This window comes from Mauremys mutica, chromosome 1 (assembly GCF_020497125.1).
Source record: "Mauremys mutica isolate MM-2020 ecotype Southern chromosome 1, ASM2049712v1, whole genome shotgun sequence".
NCBI lineage: Eukaryota > Metazoa > Chordata > Testudines > Geoemydidae > Mauremys > Mauremys mutica.
Genome location: NC_059072.1, coordinates 168,691,908 through 168,709,128, shown reverse-complemented (window position 1 = coordinate 168,709,128; position 17,221 = coordinate 168,691,908). Strand labels below are relative to the sequence as shown.

At 40.0% G+C, this 17,221-nt stretch overlaps 1 protein-coding gene across 5 annotated transcripts in view; it reads left to right on the top strand.

Moving 5' to 3' along the window:
* The window catches only part of CBLB (Cbl proto-oncogene B), a 209,382-nt gene that overhangs the window by 95,401 nt on the left and 96,760 nt on the right, over window positions 1-17,221 (top strand). For all 5 annotated transcript variants that reach the window (XM_045001837.1, XM_045001836.1, XM_045001839.1 and 2 more), the window contains one exon: window positions 2,389-2,535. In XM_045001837.1, coding sequence (XP_044857772.1) covers window positions 2,389-2,535 — 147 coding nt within the window. The remainder of the gene's footprint in view (window positions 1-2,388; window positions 2,536-17,221) is intronic.

Genomic DNA, 17,221 nt, shown 5'->3' with positions numbered 1-17,221 from the left:
CCACGTCCATGTTACTCATTATGTCCAATCTATTTCAGTAAAAATATGAAGTTTCATAACTCTTACCAATAACTTCAGTTTTTTGGGAGGTTTCATTATGGATAGCAGATAGAAAATGCATAGAGGTCAGCATGGTCTAGTAGATAGGACTTTGGACAGAGACTTAAGTTCCATTCCTGGCTCTCCCGTTGGCCTGCTTGATTTTGAGAGAGTCACTTCACCTCCCCATGCCTCAGTTTCCCCCATATGTAAAATGAAGATAATGATACTTACCTCCCCTTGTAAAGTACTTGAGCTCTACTGATGAAAACACTAAATAAGAGATGGGCATTAATATATTTTCAATGAAACCAAAGAAAAACTTTTTCCTTTGAAAATAATGCCTCTGACTACTTCCCCAATTTTTCTGTAGCTAAGTTGTTTGCAGGGCAGAGCCACTGTTGTATAATTAAATGGCTACCTGATCATAGAACAGACACTAATACTTGGCCCGTGTTCAGCATGATACTTTATCACTTGCCTCACTTTCAGCGCAACTTGTCCTATTGAAATCAATGCACTGTTTGACCATGTCAAACTTTCTGTCCGCTTAGCTCTTCCCGAACTGGTTGAATCTGTAATGATATGGGCATCAGTCCTCCAGATGTGGAGAGCAGATGGGAAGTGGGAGGAGGATGTGATTTAAAAAATATAATTTACTCTGAGGTGGACCCTGGTGATTGAAAAGGTCACTGTAGATGGTCGTTGCTTGCACTGTGTTTCAGGCCTGAGTCCTGAGAAGTAAAAATAAAGAACATATGGGCCTAATTAAAGAACAAAGGAACTAGGGAGTGGAGGAGATGGAGGGGAACAAATCCAGAAAATAAGAAACAGTTGGACATCCTAATTATAGGCATCTGATTTTACTGGATTAATTAAAGACTGCAGAAGAACTAACCCCACAGCCATTTTCAGGGCAAGGCAGTACATTAATTACACTTTTTTTTTTAAAAGACTTGTGTTTTTATTATTCTTTTTATCATAGTTTTCCTGATAGCAAAACCTATTGTAAAAGCTTCAGTTCAGCTTCCATTCTAACTCTCTATTTTCAATTGCTCATGAGTTCTTCAGTATTCTTCTATTTGGGCTGAAATTTTCCATGTTTGTCAGTCCTAAGTTGCATTTCCTTTTGGGACGGCTTTTGGAAATCAATTCAACTATTTGAGTTAGGTGAGCAGGGAAAATTTTTTTTCCTATTCTGAAAAATATTTATTTTGTCATGGGTAACTTCATCAATTGTACGTCTCATGTATCTAGAAAAGTAACTTTGTAACTTAAGAAACTTTGAATTTGTCTCTTAAAAAAAAAGCTACAAGCAATTAGAAAATGGTTACACATAGTCAGTAAACATATTTTATTATGTTTTGGTTTAATTGTTTGCAGCACTACAGAGTTGTAAGGAAGGCTTTTAATTTGTGTAGTCAAAAATGGTTCTTCCCTTAATTTTTAAAGATTAATTTATCCAGAGATCTGCTACATTTGTGGGCTGGCCCTGAGGCCTTTACCACAGAGTTAAAAACCCTGGATCTTTCTAGGGTGATAAAAGATATCCCCACAATGAAAGCCATGGAGGAATTTTTCTTCCCAAAGCCTCTTCTCTCAAACACTTTCACAAGAATGGATGATCTGATTTGAAGGATGCATACTAAATGGGATTTTTTTTTCACCAAAACTAAATTGCTGCTGTTAATGAACTGATGTGAAACCTGAAAATTTACAGAAGTGAACTAGTAGCAAAAGTCTTGATTTTGTTTGCCACTGAAAACTTGAAGAAAACATTAATACTAGAGGAGGCATATTAAAGAAAACAAGAAATAGGACGTATCTGCAAAAAGAGAATAAAAGTGTCAGGCAGAATGAGTGGGATGAATGGACAGTTAACACTGTCCTTACACCTCTGGAAAACTGGATTGAAAGGTGGTACGACACACATGAAAATGTATTTAGTGATTATCCCAGTCCATAGTAGTTGTCTGTCTGATATTCAGCAATTAAGCAGTACAAGGATGGGGCTTGTAGACAATCCTGTGATACCTTTTGATTAAAGAACTTTGAGATCCCATGAATTATCACAAACAGGTGCTAAACAGAATCAAATTCTATTCTGTTGTTGAAAGTTGTAGCTTAAAGCTAAGTATAAATTGTCAGTGGAATGTATGTAAATACTTGCATTGCAAATACATGTTAAAACATATGAAAAATATACTAAAGTGTGTTAGTCACTTAGTTACTGGGGCTTGAATTGGGGGTTCTTTGTTTCCCTTTTATCAGATGATAATATAAACAGCAAGTTGAAAGACCTATTAATAGTGTTAAGGTTTTCCCTCTTTATTTTTCTTATAATTGCAGGCGAAACCTTACAAAGCTGTCTCTGATCTTCAGCCACATGCTTGCGGAAATCAAAGCAATATTTCCTAATGGCCAATTCCAGGGTGACAACTTCCGTATCACAAAAGCAGATGCTGCAGAATTCTGGAGAAAATTTTTTGGAGACAAGTAAGTATTGCTGGTTAGAAGGATTGTGAATTCTATCTTATAACATGCATACAGAGAAGTACTGTTTTAAAGAATGCAAATAGAATAGATAATTTTTTTTGCCAGAGATGCCATAATGATTTTGCATTTAATTTCTTTATGGTTATTAGTTTCAAGAATTAAAGGTTGGGTGCATTAGTTCTGATTCTGTAGGTAAAAATACACGGAAAGAAAAATGAACTACGGGCGGTCTGAAGGGAAAATTAGGAAAAAAGTTTTGTTTTCCTTTTAGTCTTTAAAATTGTGTTGCTGTAGAGGATGCAAAACCCATGACCCAATATTTTTTTCATTTTCTTAAAATTACTATGAATTTTGATCCTTTTCTCCAAATTCCATAAACAAGTCCTGTTTGCTTTTCACTTTCCTGGTGGTTTCCATTTCTAGTTTATCCTTCCATGTGTTAAGCAAAATCTTAAATTTGGAAAGTAACGTAGGCGAAGACCAAATTTTCGAGCAAGATAGGAATATAAATTTTTGTTCTTGTTAATCTCTAGGCAAGCGAGAGTGGAGAATCTAGGGTGACCAGCAGAAGATGCAGGTGCTGCTGTCACGTGCTAAGTTGCATACTACTTAAGTTGTTTTGAAAATACTGGCCTATACTTCTACTTCATAGTACCATGTTATAGAAATTATAGTACTCTCCTCTAACCTCAGACTAAAACCACTACTTGCCTCAAAATCCTCTTCTGCTAACCAGTGTAACATTAGAATCTCCATAGTGAAAACAATAGCACACTTACTCCTGTCCTTAATCCCTTTCATTTCAGTTTAAGGAATTATTTTCACTGAAACATTGACACAGTATGTTAAATTATTTCATCATTCTTTTACATCTGAGAAATTACATTTGAAGGTGACTATGAATACTTTGGTTCTGATCCTGCAAACACCTACTGCTGAATGTGTCAAAATGAGAGAAGATACACAGGTGGAGGTGAGATGATTTAGATCCTTGAAGGTGAGGGTGAGAAGCTGCTGTCTCATCACTCCAGAAATATTTTCTATCCTTCTAGTAAACTAAAAGGCACTTGCTCCAAACTGTCAGAAAAAGATAGTTTCACCTTAATTAGATACTGGCACTCCAAAGATTATGTCTAAACCATATAATTTAGGTTAATTGAGACTCTTGGAGAAGAATAAATACAGTTTATCATTTTTGATGGATCATTGCGTCTAGGGTGAATTTTAAGATCTGTTGGGGGGGGGGGTTGCGAGGGACCACAATGCATCGTATAATGTATATTGTTCTTGTCTACATGTCCTGCTACAAGAGAATTACCATAGACAGAATTAGGAACTTTAACTGAATCTGATGTTCCCTCCCCATATTGTTCCATTTTCAGTGAACAAGTTTACTGCCTAACACATACTCTCAGATTAGTAATGTTTGACTATATTTGTGTGCTACTTTACAAATATGTTAAGATGGAGTCCCTGCACTGAGGACCTTAGAGTCCAATTCTGATATGACAGGTGGAATAACAGTTAAAGTGCAGGAATAGATGGAAACAACACATCTGTATAGATGAGTTCTGGGAGGCGTAATGAAAGAAGCGAGTTTTTAGAAGAATACGCCGTACAAGAAGGAGGGGGTTGTGACCATACAGGATTGTTTAAAAAAACTGGCAACTAAATTAAACACAATTGTAACATTATTTCGTAAACACTTTATGGGCTTTACACCGGCTGTAGATGAATATGTGAACACAGTCTTGTCACGCCTTCATTATCAGTATTTATCATTACAAAACATGTATAGTGGCAGGAACAGAAAAAGAGGTTGGCGAGATTCATAGATTTTTAAGGTCACAAGGATCATTATGATCTAGTTTGACTTCCTGCATAACATAGGCCATAGCATTTCACCAAGCAGTTCCTGAGTCAAGCCTCTAACTTCTAGTTGAGCTAGAGCATGTCTTTTAGAAAGATACCCAGTCTTGATTTAAGACACTTCAGAGGATGGGTAGGCCACTATGGCCATAGGTAATATATAAATAAAAGAAATATAAAATAAATAGTCTATCTCAAATTGTCTCCCCATATAAGTACTTATAGACTTGGATCAAGCCACCTCTTAATCCTCTCTTTGAGAGAGGTGGACCTGAGCATGTTTTATGCTGCCATTGGCCCTGCTCAAAAGATCTTTCAAAACATCATCAAGCGTCAGAAAAAAAATTTTTTTAAGGATTTTTATTTTTATTTTCAAAGGCTCAGGGCATGTTACTTAAAACTTCCTATGATAGAGCACCCCCCTTTTTTAAAAAAAAAAGTCAGTTAAAATGCCAAGTTGTAAATATCCGGTTTTAAAATGCCTGCACGTTTCTACTTTTCATTTAGTGTGTCCTTCTTTTCTTAGTTATCCTTAGAGTTTGCTCCTTGGTCCCTTCCCCTTTTTCCTTTTATGTGCTATCCTTGGGTAACTTTGCCTGCTGTCCTAGCTGCAACTTCCATTTCTTTGCTGGATACTTGCAGATCGCAACCATAAATCTAAATCCAACTCTGAACTCCACCAATGCCTTGTTCATTTCCTTCTGACCCCTTCTCTTTCTCTTCGTTTCCTGAGCCACCTGATTTAGTGCCTCTCTTCTCTGTCTTGACTCTTGTGTTCATACCTCTTTTTGTGCCACACTTTCCTGGTGATCTAATTTCTCTATTTAAAAAACAAAAACAAAACCAAAAAGCTTTCCAGGTGGATTCTAATTTAGACTGTAAATTCCTTTGAGCTGGGACCATGTGTGTTATATTTTGCATGGTGCTAAGCATAGACAGACCTCAATAAATAGCTGCTATTGTTAGTAGGCTGACTTTTTAAGAAAATGCCACTCACCCATGACTAACAACCTCACTTCTCAGTAGTAAACAGTTAATCTGCTCTCAGTGTCCTTGGCATTCGCCCAGGTTTAGTTAATTGTGTTTAAGTAACAGTAAAGCATGTAACAGCATGAATGTTGAATACATAGATGAGTAAAAGTTATTGTCTTGCATTACCATTTAATCTCTTTATGAAATGAAATGCCTGAAGCCTTTTAGGCATGAATTGTCTTTTAATTCATCGAGTAACACACGGTGATATGCCTTTGGGGGTCACATCCTTTAAAGTGGGCGTGTTATGACAAATTGGTCTGCAAATACTTAAGTATCCCTTTCCTAGACTTAGTGCATGCTTCAAGTTTTAGGGTGTTGCACGCAATGTAATAAACAATAAAATTTCCAGTGTTCATACTGGTAAATATGTTCAATATTTAATTCATTGCTCAAACATAGACAGTATTTTCAAACCAGCCTGCCGAAGTTTGGCCCCTTAGACCTAAATTTAGGTCCCAATTCTGCAACTGGCTCTCTGCCATCAGATTCCTGTGTCAATGCTGAACCCCACTGAAGTGGAATGGGGATTTGCATGTGATCAAAGGTCTACCTCTGTAGAAGAAATGACAGGATTGAGTCCTTAGAGACTTAAATAAAAGTGATAGGATTTTTCAGGATTGCTGGCCACCCAAAAATCACATTGAAGTTGGCGGGAGCTGAAGGACCTATGGAAAAACAGCCCACATATTTAGGTTTCCAAATACGGATTTAGAAGCCTAACTTTAGGCACCTAGATCTGAAAATTTTGGCCCATATAACCAACTTCAATGAGGTGCCCTTAAGAACTATTACAGACATATGCATTGTAAGCATATTAGTATGTTGCTTCAATATAGATACAGCTGCCTTGATGGGTACTGGTTCATTGACCTCCTGTGTCAAGCTCCTTTTGCATCAGCACTTTTAAAGAGAGCACATTGCGAGTGAGATTCTAATTGCAGAGGGAAAAACCCCAATAACTTCTTGAACAAAAATCTTATTTTTTGTTCAAACAAATGAAAATTTTGGAAAGCGGCACTATTCAGGGCAGCATGTATGCACATGCTTCATGGTAAGCATCTATTTAATTGCCTTCCTGAATTAGGGCTGTCAGATACCTACGAGGATTCTGGTATGTGCGTAATTCATAGAACGCCTTATCCGGAGGTCTTTTACTCATTTTTACTTTACCCTTATTCTGAGGACAATGGGAGTTAGCTCAGGTAAACACTAAGTAAATTACCTTGAGATTTGGCTCCTAGAGAAATATGGAAATAATTATGTTTTGTGTCACCTGAGCGCAGAGATGGAATTATTTTTGTTTATAGCTGATCATGTTATGATTTTTCAGAGTACAAATATAAACATTTTCTAGTTTCTTTGAAAAAAATAATTGGAAACCATCCCACAATCTCTTTTTCACCTTGTTTTGTTGCTGGAAGCGCATCAGGGTTTTTTTTCTGACTTAATCATAAATGAAACTTTAACAAAAGTCATGATCCATTATGTCCTAGGCCTGCTCTTTAGATTATTGTGTCCTTTGGGTTTTGTCTAGCAGCAAAGTAAGACATGCTGCTCTTCTTTTTTATGTGGCTATACAGTAAATTCTCAAAGATCAATTCCTGGCATCCAATCTGTGCTGAACACTTATTTTTCTCTTTGACTGCTCTTCCCAAATGAATTGGAAACTTTTAATTTTGTTGCTCTATAACAGGGGTGGGCAACCTTTCAGAAGTGGGAGTCTTCATTTATTCACTCTAATTTAAGGTACAACGTGCTAGTAATACATTTTAACATTTTTAGAAAATCTTTCTATAAGTCTATAATATATAACTAAACTATTGCTGTATGTAAAGTAAATAAGGTTTTTAAAATGTTTAAGAAGCTTCATTTAAAATTAAATTAAAATGCAGAGTCCCCCTGGACCGGTGACCAGGACTTGGGCGGTGTGAGTGCCACTGAAAATCATAACCATAGGTTGCGTACCCCTGCTCTATAATAAGCAGAGTGTTATTTTTCCAAGAACATGTGTTGCTGTAATTATTCTTTTACAACCATCAGGCCACTACAGCCACTTTAAGGCACATTCTGTGGGTTACCAATATATGTATCATAGCATGCTTGTCTTCCTTCAGAATTTACAGCGAGCTGTATGCACAGCCAGATGGTTTCAAATTGTTTAATTAAAAATACATTAATAGCTAAGATAACCATTAGAAGTTCCTACTGACCATTTATCTAGCCATCATCAGTTGACAGTTTCCCTTACCCACCACAGAAGTGGGTCTCACGAGCGTATTTGAAGGAAGACAGGGTTTAACAGATTCATTCATGGACGGCATTCCATTAATTTCCCTCTGTGATGCGTTAGATCACAGAAACCCCCCTTGGGGATGCCAAGACTACTACTGCCCCTGCTTTCCCTGCCAGTTTGGGACTCCAGAGCCCTGCCTGGTTGCGCCAGACATGCTTGCCGGCCACAAACACAGACCCAGGTCTGAACCACATCCCACAAACTGCAAGCTTAACAGAAAGCAGCTTAAGGAATGGTCCTGTCTTTAACACTTAGATGCCCAACTCCCAATGGGGTCCAAACCCCAAATCGTTTTACCCTGTATTGTTCGCCCTCTATAACACTGATAGAGAGAGATGCACAGCTGTTTGCCCCTCTCCCCCCAGGTATTAATACATATTCTGGGTTAAATAATAAGTTAAAGGTGATTTTATTAAATACAGAAAGTAGTTCCTAGTAGTAAGAGACACAACAAAGTGAATTACCAAGCAAAATAAAATAAAACTCGCAAGCCTATGCCTAATGCAGTGAGAAAACTGAATACAGATAAAACCTCACCCTCAGAGGTATTCCAGTAAGCTTCCTTTTACAGATTAGTCTCTTTCTAGTCTGGATCCAGCAATCACTCACACCCCCTGTAGTTACTGTCCTTTGTTCCAGTTTCTTTCAGGTATCCTTTGGGGAGAGACTCTCTTGAGCCAGCTGAAGACAAAATGGAGGGGTCTCCCACGGGCTTAAATAGACATTGTATTGTGAGTGGAGGCCCCCTCCTCTCTCCTATGCAAAGTCCAGCTCCAAGATAGAATTTTGGAGTCACATGGGCAAGACACATGTCCATGCATGACTGAGTTTTTACAGGCACCCACATGCTATCTTGAATGTCTCCAGGAAGACTTCTTATCTGGATTGGAGCCTTCCAAGATCATTCGTTAGGTGTTTCTTGATTGGGCACTTAATTTGCACATTCCTTTCTCAAGACGCAGGCCAAATGCCTTACTAAGGCTATTTAAAATCAAACAAGTATACAGCCAACATTCATAACTTTGAATACAACAATGACGTGCATACAAATAGGATGAATATATTCATATGTTACATGGCATATGTAACATAAAACATATCCCAGTTATGTCATAGATACATTTATAAGCATATTTCCATAAAGTCTTATGGGGTGCACCATCAGACCCTCCTCCTGAACTTACTGCCAGAGACTTGGACATTGTCCACGGCGAAGGCAGTACATGTAAAATCCCTGGGCTGGACCCCACTCCCTTGTGAAGCTTTACCTATGCAGAAATTTGTTCCTTCCTGCCTTGAACACAGTTTTCTCTCTTATAAGCATAGCAAGAACAACATATTTCAATGGGGTGCTTTGGATTGGTAAGATCCCCTTGGATACCCCACTCTCTGTTCCCAAAAGGTTAGCTGGGGGGGGCGCTCCCCTCCAGGAGACCTGACCCTCAGTTTTCTCTTAAACCCTGATCCACAGGAGAGGGGTCTGGCATTTTGAATGCAGATTTTTCACTCTCCTTCTGGGAAAGTCCCTCCCTACAAAAGGTGGACAGACTCTCCGCCCCCCCCTCCCCCATACCTTCCATCTGGACTTCCCTTTCTGGGCTCCCCTCTGGGTCAGACACTCCTGTGTCTCCCAAAAGGGAAGGTGACCCTGGTCCAGTTGTGGGCTCACAGCTACCAGCTATGACAGACCCTTCACTGGCCAGCAAAATTCCCCTCCTTCCACTCAGGTTGGGCTTGCTTCCAGCTACAGAATCCCTGGGGTCTGTTCCGCAGCGGTCACCAGGGCCCCAGCTTCCACCTTTAGGACACATATCTCTGTGCACCCCGCCAGGCCCTGGCCCCTGTTGACCTGCAACTTCTTGTCAGTCAGCAGCTGGGGTGACCCCCCTGCTACAGGGTGGAACATTCCCCTCCCCTGGGCAGAGACAGGACCTGGCTGTGTCCAGCCCCTCCCTCTGGGACTTGCCTTGAGCCCCGGGGCTATAGGAACTGACTACATTCATTCCTGCCCCCAAAGCTGCATTTTTCACTGTTACAGAGGAACTCCTGTTTCCCCAGCAGTCCATGTGACCTCTCTCCCCCCTCCCCCCCCCACATGCACGGCTTTTAGCACAAGATTCCTTCTCACTGCTAACCAACCCTGGGACAGATTCTGCCACATGAAAGAAATCATTCCCTAGTAGAAACGGTGCAAAATTGTGTGCTGCTGTTGCAACTTCAGCTCAGCCTGCAAATGACTAGTTTACATGTGTACTTTAGCTAAAGGTGCAAGGACTTTGTAACCTCCCGCCAGTTCTAATTCTACCATTTTCCCTGGGAACAAATTCTTCTCCTGGATCAGATCCCTCTTGACCACAGAAATCTCGGCACCGATGTCCCTCAATCCAAGAAGCACTTCACCATTGAGTTTAACAGCATGGATATGCTCGTTGCTTGGGTGTGTGGAAGCAACCTTTACAAACCCTGTGTGGAAAGAGGCAGCAGCCGGGATCTGAGAAGCAGGAACTTCATGTGTTACTTGCTGCCTGTTTCCACTCAGCAAGGACCATTTATTCCTCAGGTGCTCAGTGGATTTACAATGATAGCACCTCTTGGGCTTCTCTGCTTGTACAGGAGATTTGGGACGAGTAACAGGGCAATGGGGAGGTCAACGCCCAGCCTCCTTTTTCCCAGGTGTAAAATGGTGATTCTGCTTTCCACCAACCCTGTACCCCTCTGCCAGTGGTTTAATTGCAGCTTGTGACTGCTTGTAAGAGTCTGAAAACTCAGCTAATTCTCCCTCTGCAACCACCTTTTCCCCACAAATACTGTTTTACATCTTCACTGCACATATTCAGGAATTGTTCCTGAGTAAGTAAATCGCACATTCCTTCAAAGCTTGTAATGTCTTTCTCCCTCACTCACTTATCTACCAAATCTCTCATTTCATTTACATAAGCCACATTACTCAAACCAGATCCCCTCTTAAGACTCGTGAATTTAACCCTGTAGGTTTCAGGTGTAATCTGAAACTTTCAAAACCAGTTCCTTAAATTTACCATAATTTGAAGCATCATCAATAGGCATCTTATTGACTATGTCCAGAGCTCTGCCAGTCAATTGTGTTATCTATGTGGTCATCTTTTCATCTTCAGGGATTGCATGGAGGGTGCACAGTCTCTCAAAGGTGATAAAATATTCAGCAGTATTGCTGGATTCATCACACTGTGGACATAGTCGCTCCCATTTGTGGATTTTTGGGGAAGTGGCATGAGCAGCTGGAGGGTTTTGTCTCTTCAGCTCCATAACAGCCAGTTCATGCTTCTGGGCCTCCATCTGGGCCTGTATTTCTTTCTCTCTTAAATCCCCAGGGCTCTTTTGTGGGCAGCCGCCTCCCTAGCTTTTTCTGCCCCCATAGCTCTTCTGTGTGCAGTTGGCTCTGCTTCTTTGAGTTTCAATTGAAACTCCTGGTCCTTTGCCTTCTCTTCTGCTTCCAGTCTAGCCAGCTCTAGTTTAGTTGCTGCTTCACTGGTAGTCATTTTCCTGCTTTCTTTTGCTGGGCCACACCCCTTCTGCAGTTCACTGAAACTGGGATGCACTCAGCTCAGGGGCTTCTTAGTTAACAGAGACTTGCCCAGTGTTCAGCCTTTCTAGGCAATTTGCAACCTGTGCAGTTCTAGCTTCTTCTGATCTTCACTCTTACTTATTTTGCTTCCTCTTCTGTCCCTATTTCCCTTACCTGAAATAAGCAAACAGAAAATAAACAAACAAATCCCGCCTCAAGATCCATTTCTGTGGTTTCTAAAGGAAACTGCCAAATGATAGTGGCCAGATAAATGGCCATGAAAGACTTCTGCATGGAAGAATGTGTGAAGATGCTTGTGAGAGAAACAGGCAAACTGACAGTGGAGGCTGCCATCCTCCACGGACCAAAGTGAGTGGAAGGTTTGTGGCTCATTAAATAATAGACAATTACAAATCAGGGCTAAGTATTGAAGGAACTTAAATGTAAGGATCAGAACCTTTTATATGACACAATGGGGAAAGTCAAGTCAGTGCAGGGACTCAAAGGGTTGACGTAGTCAGAATGGGGCAGGAAGATGATCTTAGTAACAGTGTTTGGAATGGGCCTGCAGGGAGCAAAGAGGATGTCAGGCAGGCCAAGGAGAAGTAAGATGCATTAACCAAGATAGGAGTTAATGAATGTGAGAATTCTGATGTGTGGAGAGAGAAAAGGCTGGGTCTTAGAGGTGTTACAGAGGAAGAAATGACAAACAGGCATATATTTATATATCTTAGTCTAGAAAGAGAACACAGTCAAAGCTGGTATCCAGGTTAAGGGACCGAGTCACAGGGATGATGGTGATTATGTCCGTGACGGCTAGGGGGAGTTTTAGGGATGGAATATCAAGAGTTGTTTTTGCCATAAGTTTTAATGATAGCAAGATATCCAAGAGAGACAGGCTGAGATGCAGGATTGGATAGATGGAGATAAGTCATGACTGGAGAGAGCAATTTGTGGGTCATCTGTGTGGAGATAGTTGAAGATATGAAGAGTTAGCCAAGGAGAGGTCCTTGTGGAATACCCACGGAAGTTGGGAGAGGAGGAGGTGGAGAACCCCTGAAAGGAGCTGATGGAGCTGTCAGGAGAAGAACCAGTGGACAGATTCACAAAGAGCTAAGATAGGAAAATATTTCAATAAGGAAGGTGTTTATCGATTATGTCAATGTATGATAAGGGTGGAATAAAGACTTGGTGATCCAGGGGATAGTTGGAGATCTTGAAGCAAGTAGTTTCAGTAGTGTGAAAGCATCTTTTTCCCTAGTTTGTTTTATTTACAGTGAAGCTAAATGTACAGCTTAAATAGTAACATTAAATGAAACTGTGAAATTGTAGGGCATGTTATCAGCAGTTCCATTTGTTTACAGCAATTTTAGTAACCCCAAATGCGTTGTAAACATGCACATAAAACATAATCTGATAATTTTTTCATTATCCATATTTTATTACTCCATAGCACTTGAAGTTAATTTTTTCCAGTTCCTCACTCATTTTAATAGTGTTTTTGCAGCTTTTATTTAGTTTCTGCTCTTTTCAAAAATGTTCAGAACATGATAGAGAGCAATCCTGCAATGACAAGGAAAGTAGGCTAGATGACCTAACAGATTTTTTTCAGTCTCCTAATTTCTAAACTACTATGAAGTCATGCACTGCTTCCAAGTGATTTGAAGTCTGTGATTTATGACTCTTTATATTGCAAAACTAATCAGTAGTACAAATGTAAGTGTTCTTCAGATTTTCATTTCTATAATTCTATTATTTGATATCTGTTCAGCTTTTATCTTTATTGCTAAACCTTCACAAAAACCTGCATTTTAGTTATAGATTTTTGTTATTTTTTATGAGACAAATAGTTATTTCCCCCTTCTTTGTGGTTTTAATGGAAATGGAACTGACTTGGTTCTTTGCTACTTTGGGCATGTACATTACTGCTGCCATTACAGCTTTGAGAAAAATAAGTAATTGCTGTTTCTATGAGACCAGATTTTTTTCCCCATGGAACTAGAAAAATTGTGGTTATTGACTTCTCAATGGCAGATAAGTGGGGTCTTTTAAATTGATATTTAAGGCTATAAGAAAATGGTGGGCCACAATTTTGTTGCAGAAACCACAATTTAACACACGCTGCAACTTTTTATAGTTTCTGCAAGTTTGAGTGGCATTGCGACCTGGTGCACAGGATTGCAGTGCCACTCAGATGTGGGGTTTTATGGTTTGCAGGGTTTTTTGTTTTTTAAACAAACTCTTTTTTAATGATACCGCAAGTTTAACAAACTGGCTGCAACTTTTCAACCAAAAAAATCCCAACTTTCGTGCAGCCTTCTTGATACTTAAAAACTGGAGTAAATATTGTGTTGGTCACTGTATTGGCTGAAGCATGAGATGCTACATTTTAAGCTATATCAGACTTATTTCTTCTATGAATTGGGCACAGAGTGGGAACCTGTAATGCACCAGTGGGTTGTTTTACACTGTCACATTGAGCTTGAACTTGACAATGTTTGTAAAACCAGAGAGACAAGCCTCAAACTAATTTGCTTTAGCACACTGCTGCTTTGAGTAAGTATGACTCGGTCTGTTATGTCATTTCCCAGTCAGTCATTGCACTATGGTCTTGATGTCACTAGGCCGATAGCAGTCAGTTCTGTGGGATGGCGTGGATTCCTTGTTAGGGCCATGTTCATGTAAATTAGCATGGAGGCAGGTAGCACGGCCTCTTCCCGATCTTTTAAAAAAAAACCTTTGTACTGAATGAGTAGATCAGCCACTAGCATGGGTTCCCCAAATACTTTCAAATGAAACAGGAGTATGGTCACAAAAGCAGAGTGATCTGAGACTGACTTTGCAGAAGGCCTAACTTGGATCCCTGGTAGCGTGTGTTGCAATTCCTGATGTAGACAGAGAAAGGAATTTGGAGAAATGGAGACCGACCCCACGTAAATATAGAAGGCTTTTTTTCCCAGCCCCCGGCTGTTCCAGAGCATGCCCGCCCACAGATGGTTGTGGCCCTTGATGACTCTGGGTGTTTGGAACCCATTGTTCACTAGTGAAGCCATGGTGGGTAGACAGCTCTGTATAGCTATGTGCTGTGCTGCCTCAGGAAATACTGACATGTAGTCTCCAAAGAGAGACTGCTTAGGCAAGGGATATACATAGTCCCTTACTCCTTCTTTATTCCCAGAGCCTTGTCCTCCTTTCCCTTCCCTACCCTCCTGTGTTAGGCTTCAGTTGTATTTCTGACACATAGGGTCATCATTGTAACTGTTGTATAGAATAGGATGGCATGATGGAGCAGAAGTGCTTTTTTCCCCCTTGTGACAGATCTTCTCAGGCCTTCTTTGTACCGACTTGTACAGTAGCTTGCTCTGAGCTTCAGAACCAATGGAAGCATGAGGTCCATTTTTCATACTGCAGGGCATTCAGAGCAATATTCTAGGAAAGCTGTGTTCAGTGATGATAAACTGAAACCCACATCCATTGCCTCAGACATTCAAAGAATTTTGTTTAGATCTGGGTGACTTAATTTAAAAATTCAAGCATTCGCTTTGGACACAGTCATGCCCCTTTTGTGTTTGAATTCTGCAGCATTTCTGAGAGAGTCGTGCTGGCGTGGATATTGGCAGAATGTCAGTTTCCAAGTTACACATTCACACCAGAGGTGCTTCTGAGCTCCTCTATTTTGAGAGAGGAGAAACAATGGCATGTGCCCCATCTGACCAGTGCAACTCAGATATTGCACATTGAAAGTTCAGAGATAATTTAGTTTTTAATCCATAGTTGTTGGTTCTTTTAAGCAAAACATGCAAATACTTAAAAGTTTCAGAAAATCCCGGTCTGCTCCTGGATATTCTATGAGCAGAAAAAGAAGCTAAATCCATCTGTTAAATTATTTGTTGTGAATTACTTGCTGAGCTCTAATCCTGTTGCTTCAAATGGCTTGGAGGAAGCTTGGCTTGGTGTTTTAGAGTATGATGTATCTTGGAATCTTGAATAACCCTACCCTTAGGGGCAAATGCTTATTGAAGCTCCTTTTTACATAAGAAGGTGTCTAAAACAAAGCTTTTACTCTGCCCAGAACACACCTCGTGTCACCAATTTGTTTTAAATGCAATTACTACTGACACTCTATCAGAGACAATAGAAAGGCAGTCTTCTCCACTAGGAGTGTTTTCTTCTGGTGGGAGCCTCAGATGAGAGGAAGACCAAAGGTGATTATCAAGATACAGTCAGGTCTGCAGTGAGGGACAGTGTATATGAGAAACTTTTTCTGCATTGGGATCAAACACAAGCTTCCTGAAGCTTGAAAGAGGACCATTTTGTTGTTGCTAAACCAGCATGGGTACGCTCGGACTGCAACTGAAATGGAAATCAGTGCAGAGACTCCCATTGATTTCAGTGCGAGTTGGATCAGGCCCTAAACGAGCTTTACATTCTTTCAATTTAGAAAAGTTCAGTTTCAAATAAATAAATAAAACACACCTAAATACATAACAGATGGCCCTCCTTAGCTCCCTAGTGTGTTAATTCAGGTATACGTTTCAAGCCACTTCACATATTTATTCCTTTCTTATATATTTTCTCTCTGATTTTAATTAATTGTACAACAACACATCCAAGACCATAACAAAATAGCACATGTAATACATGTTTATGTAAACAAACAAAAACAAACATACAGCCTGATACTTCCTGAAATTAGTACTGCTACAGAAGACATCAGAAAAGACACAAACTGTTGCTAAACATATGTTTAAAAAAGAAAAATCTTATTTTTTGAGCAACAAACAGTTTGAGTGAATTTACAGTGAGGATAGTATATTTGTACTATCTTCTAGTATTCCTAATATGAAATACTCCCTAGAATAATGCCGCACTAACAGTACATTGGACAGCCAGTAATCACTTATATAATTCTTAAATATAAGAAACAGAGAATGCACTTATTCAACCTAATTCTGCAGAGAGCCTAACATGGTAGGCGGTGTTATATTGCATCTCCCTGATGAACACAGCAGAGGTGCGTAACCCCTCTCTCTCCAGACAAGTTCCCACTGATCTGCCTCATCTCATCAGGCATGTGCAGAAATACCTGCCAACATTTAATGCTGGGCATCATTAGTGGCATGATGCAACAAACAAAACAAAGAGCCTGGAAAGCATTAGCTGTAAATACCTTGTACAATTCAAGGCAGAAAAGAGGCAGACTGCATTTGGTTGTAAACCAGATCCTGTTTTCTTTTATTGTAAAGGGAGCAAGCTTTCTCTAACATTATTTAGTAGGCTTGACAAACGTACTGTTCTCTATAAATCCTTACCTCAGCATTCATTTCCTCAGTTTCCATACCAGCATCTGAAGTGATGTGTTTGGATTTAAATAATAAAGACACCTGTACAAAATTGTAGACTCCTAACATGTAATAATATACCAGAAATCACAACAGCATGAAAATGATCATTCAAACTCAGCCACCTACCAAAGCTCCTTTCCACTGCTTTACTGTGGTGGGAAGTTTACACTCAGCCTTTTCTAAATACTCTCATATCCCCATCTTTTGCAGTGTGCCTGGGAGATTGCAATATTCAGGCTACTTTGGACTAAAGTGGTGGTGCTGGTGGTGGTGGGGAAACAAGTTTCATAGTCCTGGAGACCTCCCAGAGAACACCCTGCAAGCAAACAAGGAGGGCTCCAGATCAAGGACTTCTGTTGACCTCAGCTGTCAGGATGGCATAGGGAAAAGAGGCAGTCCCTCAGGTAGTTAGTCCCCAAGCTGGTTAGTGCCAAAAGCTGCATAGTGACTTTATCAGAAGCAGAAATGGGAATATTTCAACAACACACAGTTCTCAGCCTTCCTAGGGACAGTAAATGATGGTCAAAGCACAACAGGCCAGATCCAAAACTCGTTGAAATAACTGGAAGGGCTCAACCTTTTTTTATTTTTTATTTTTTA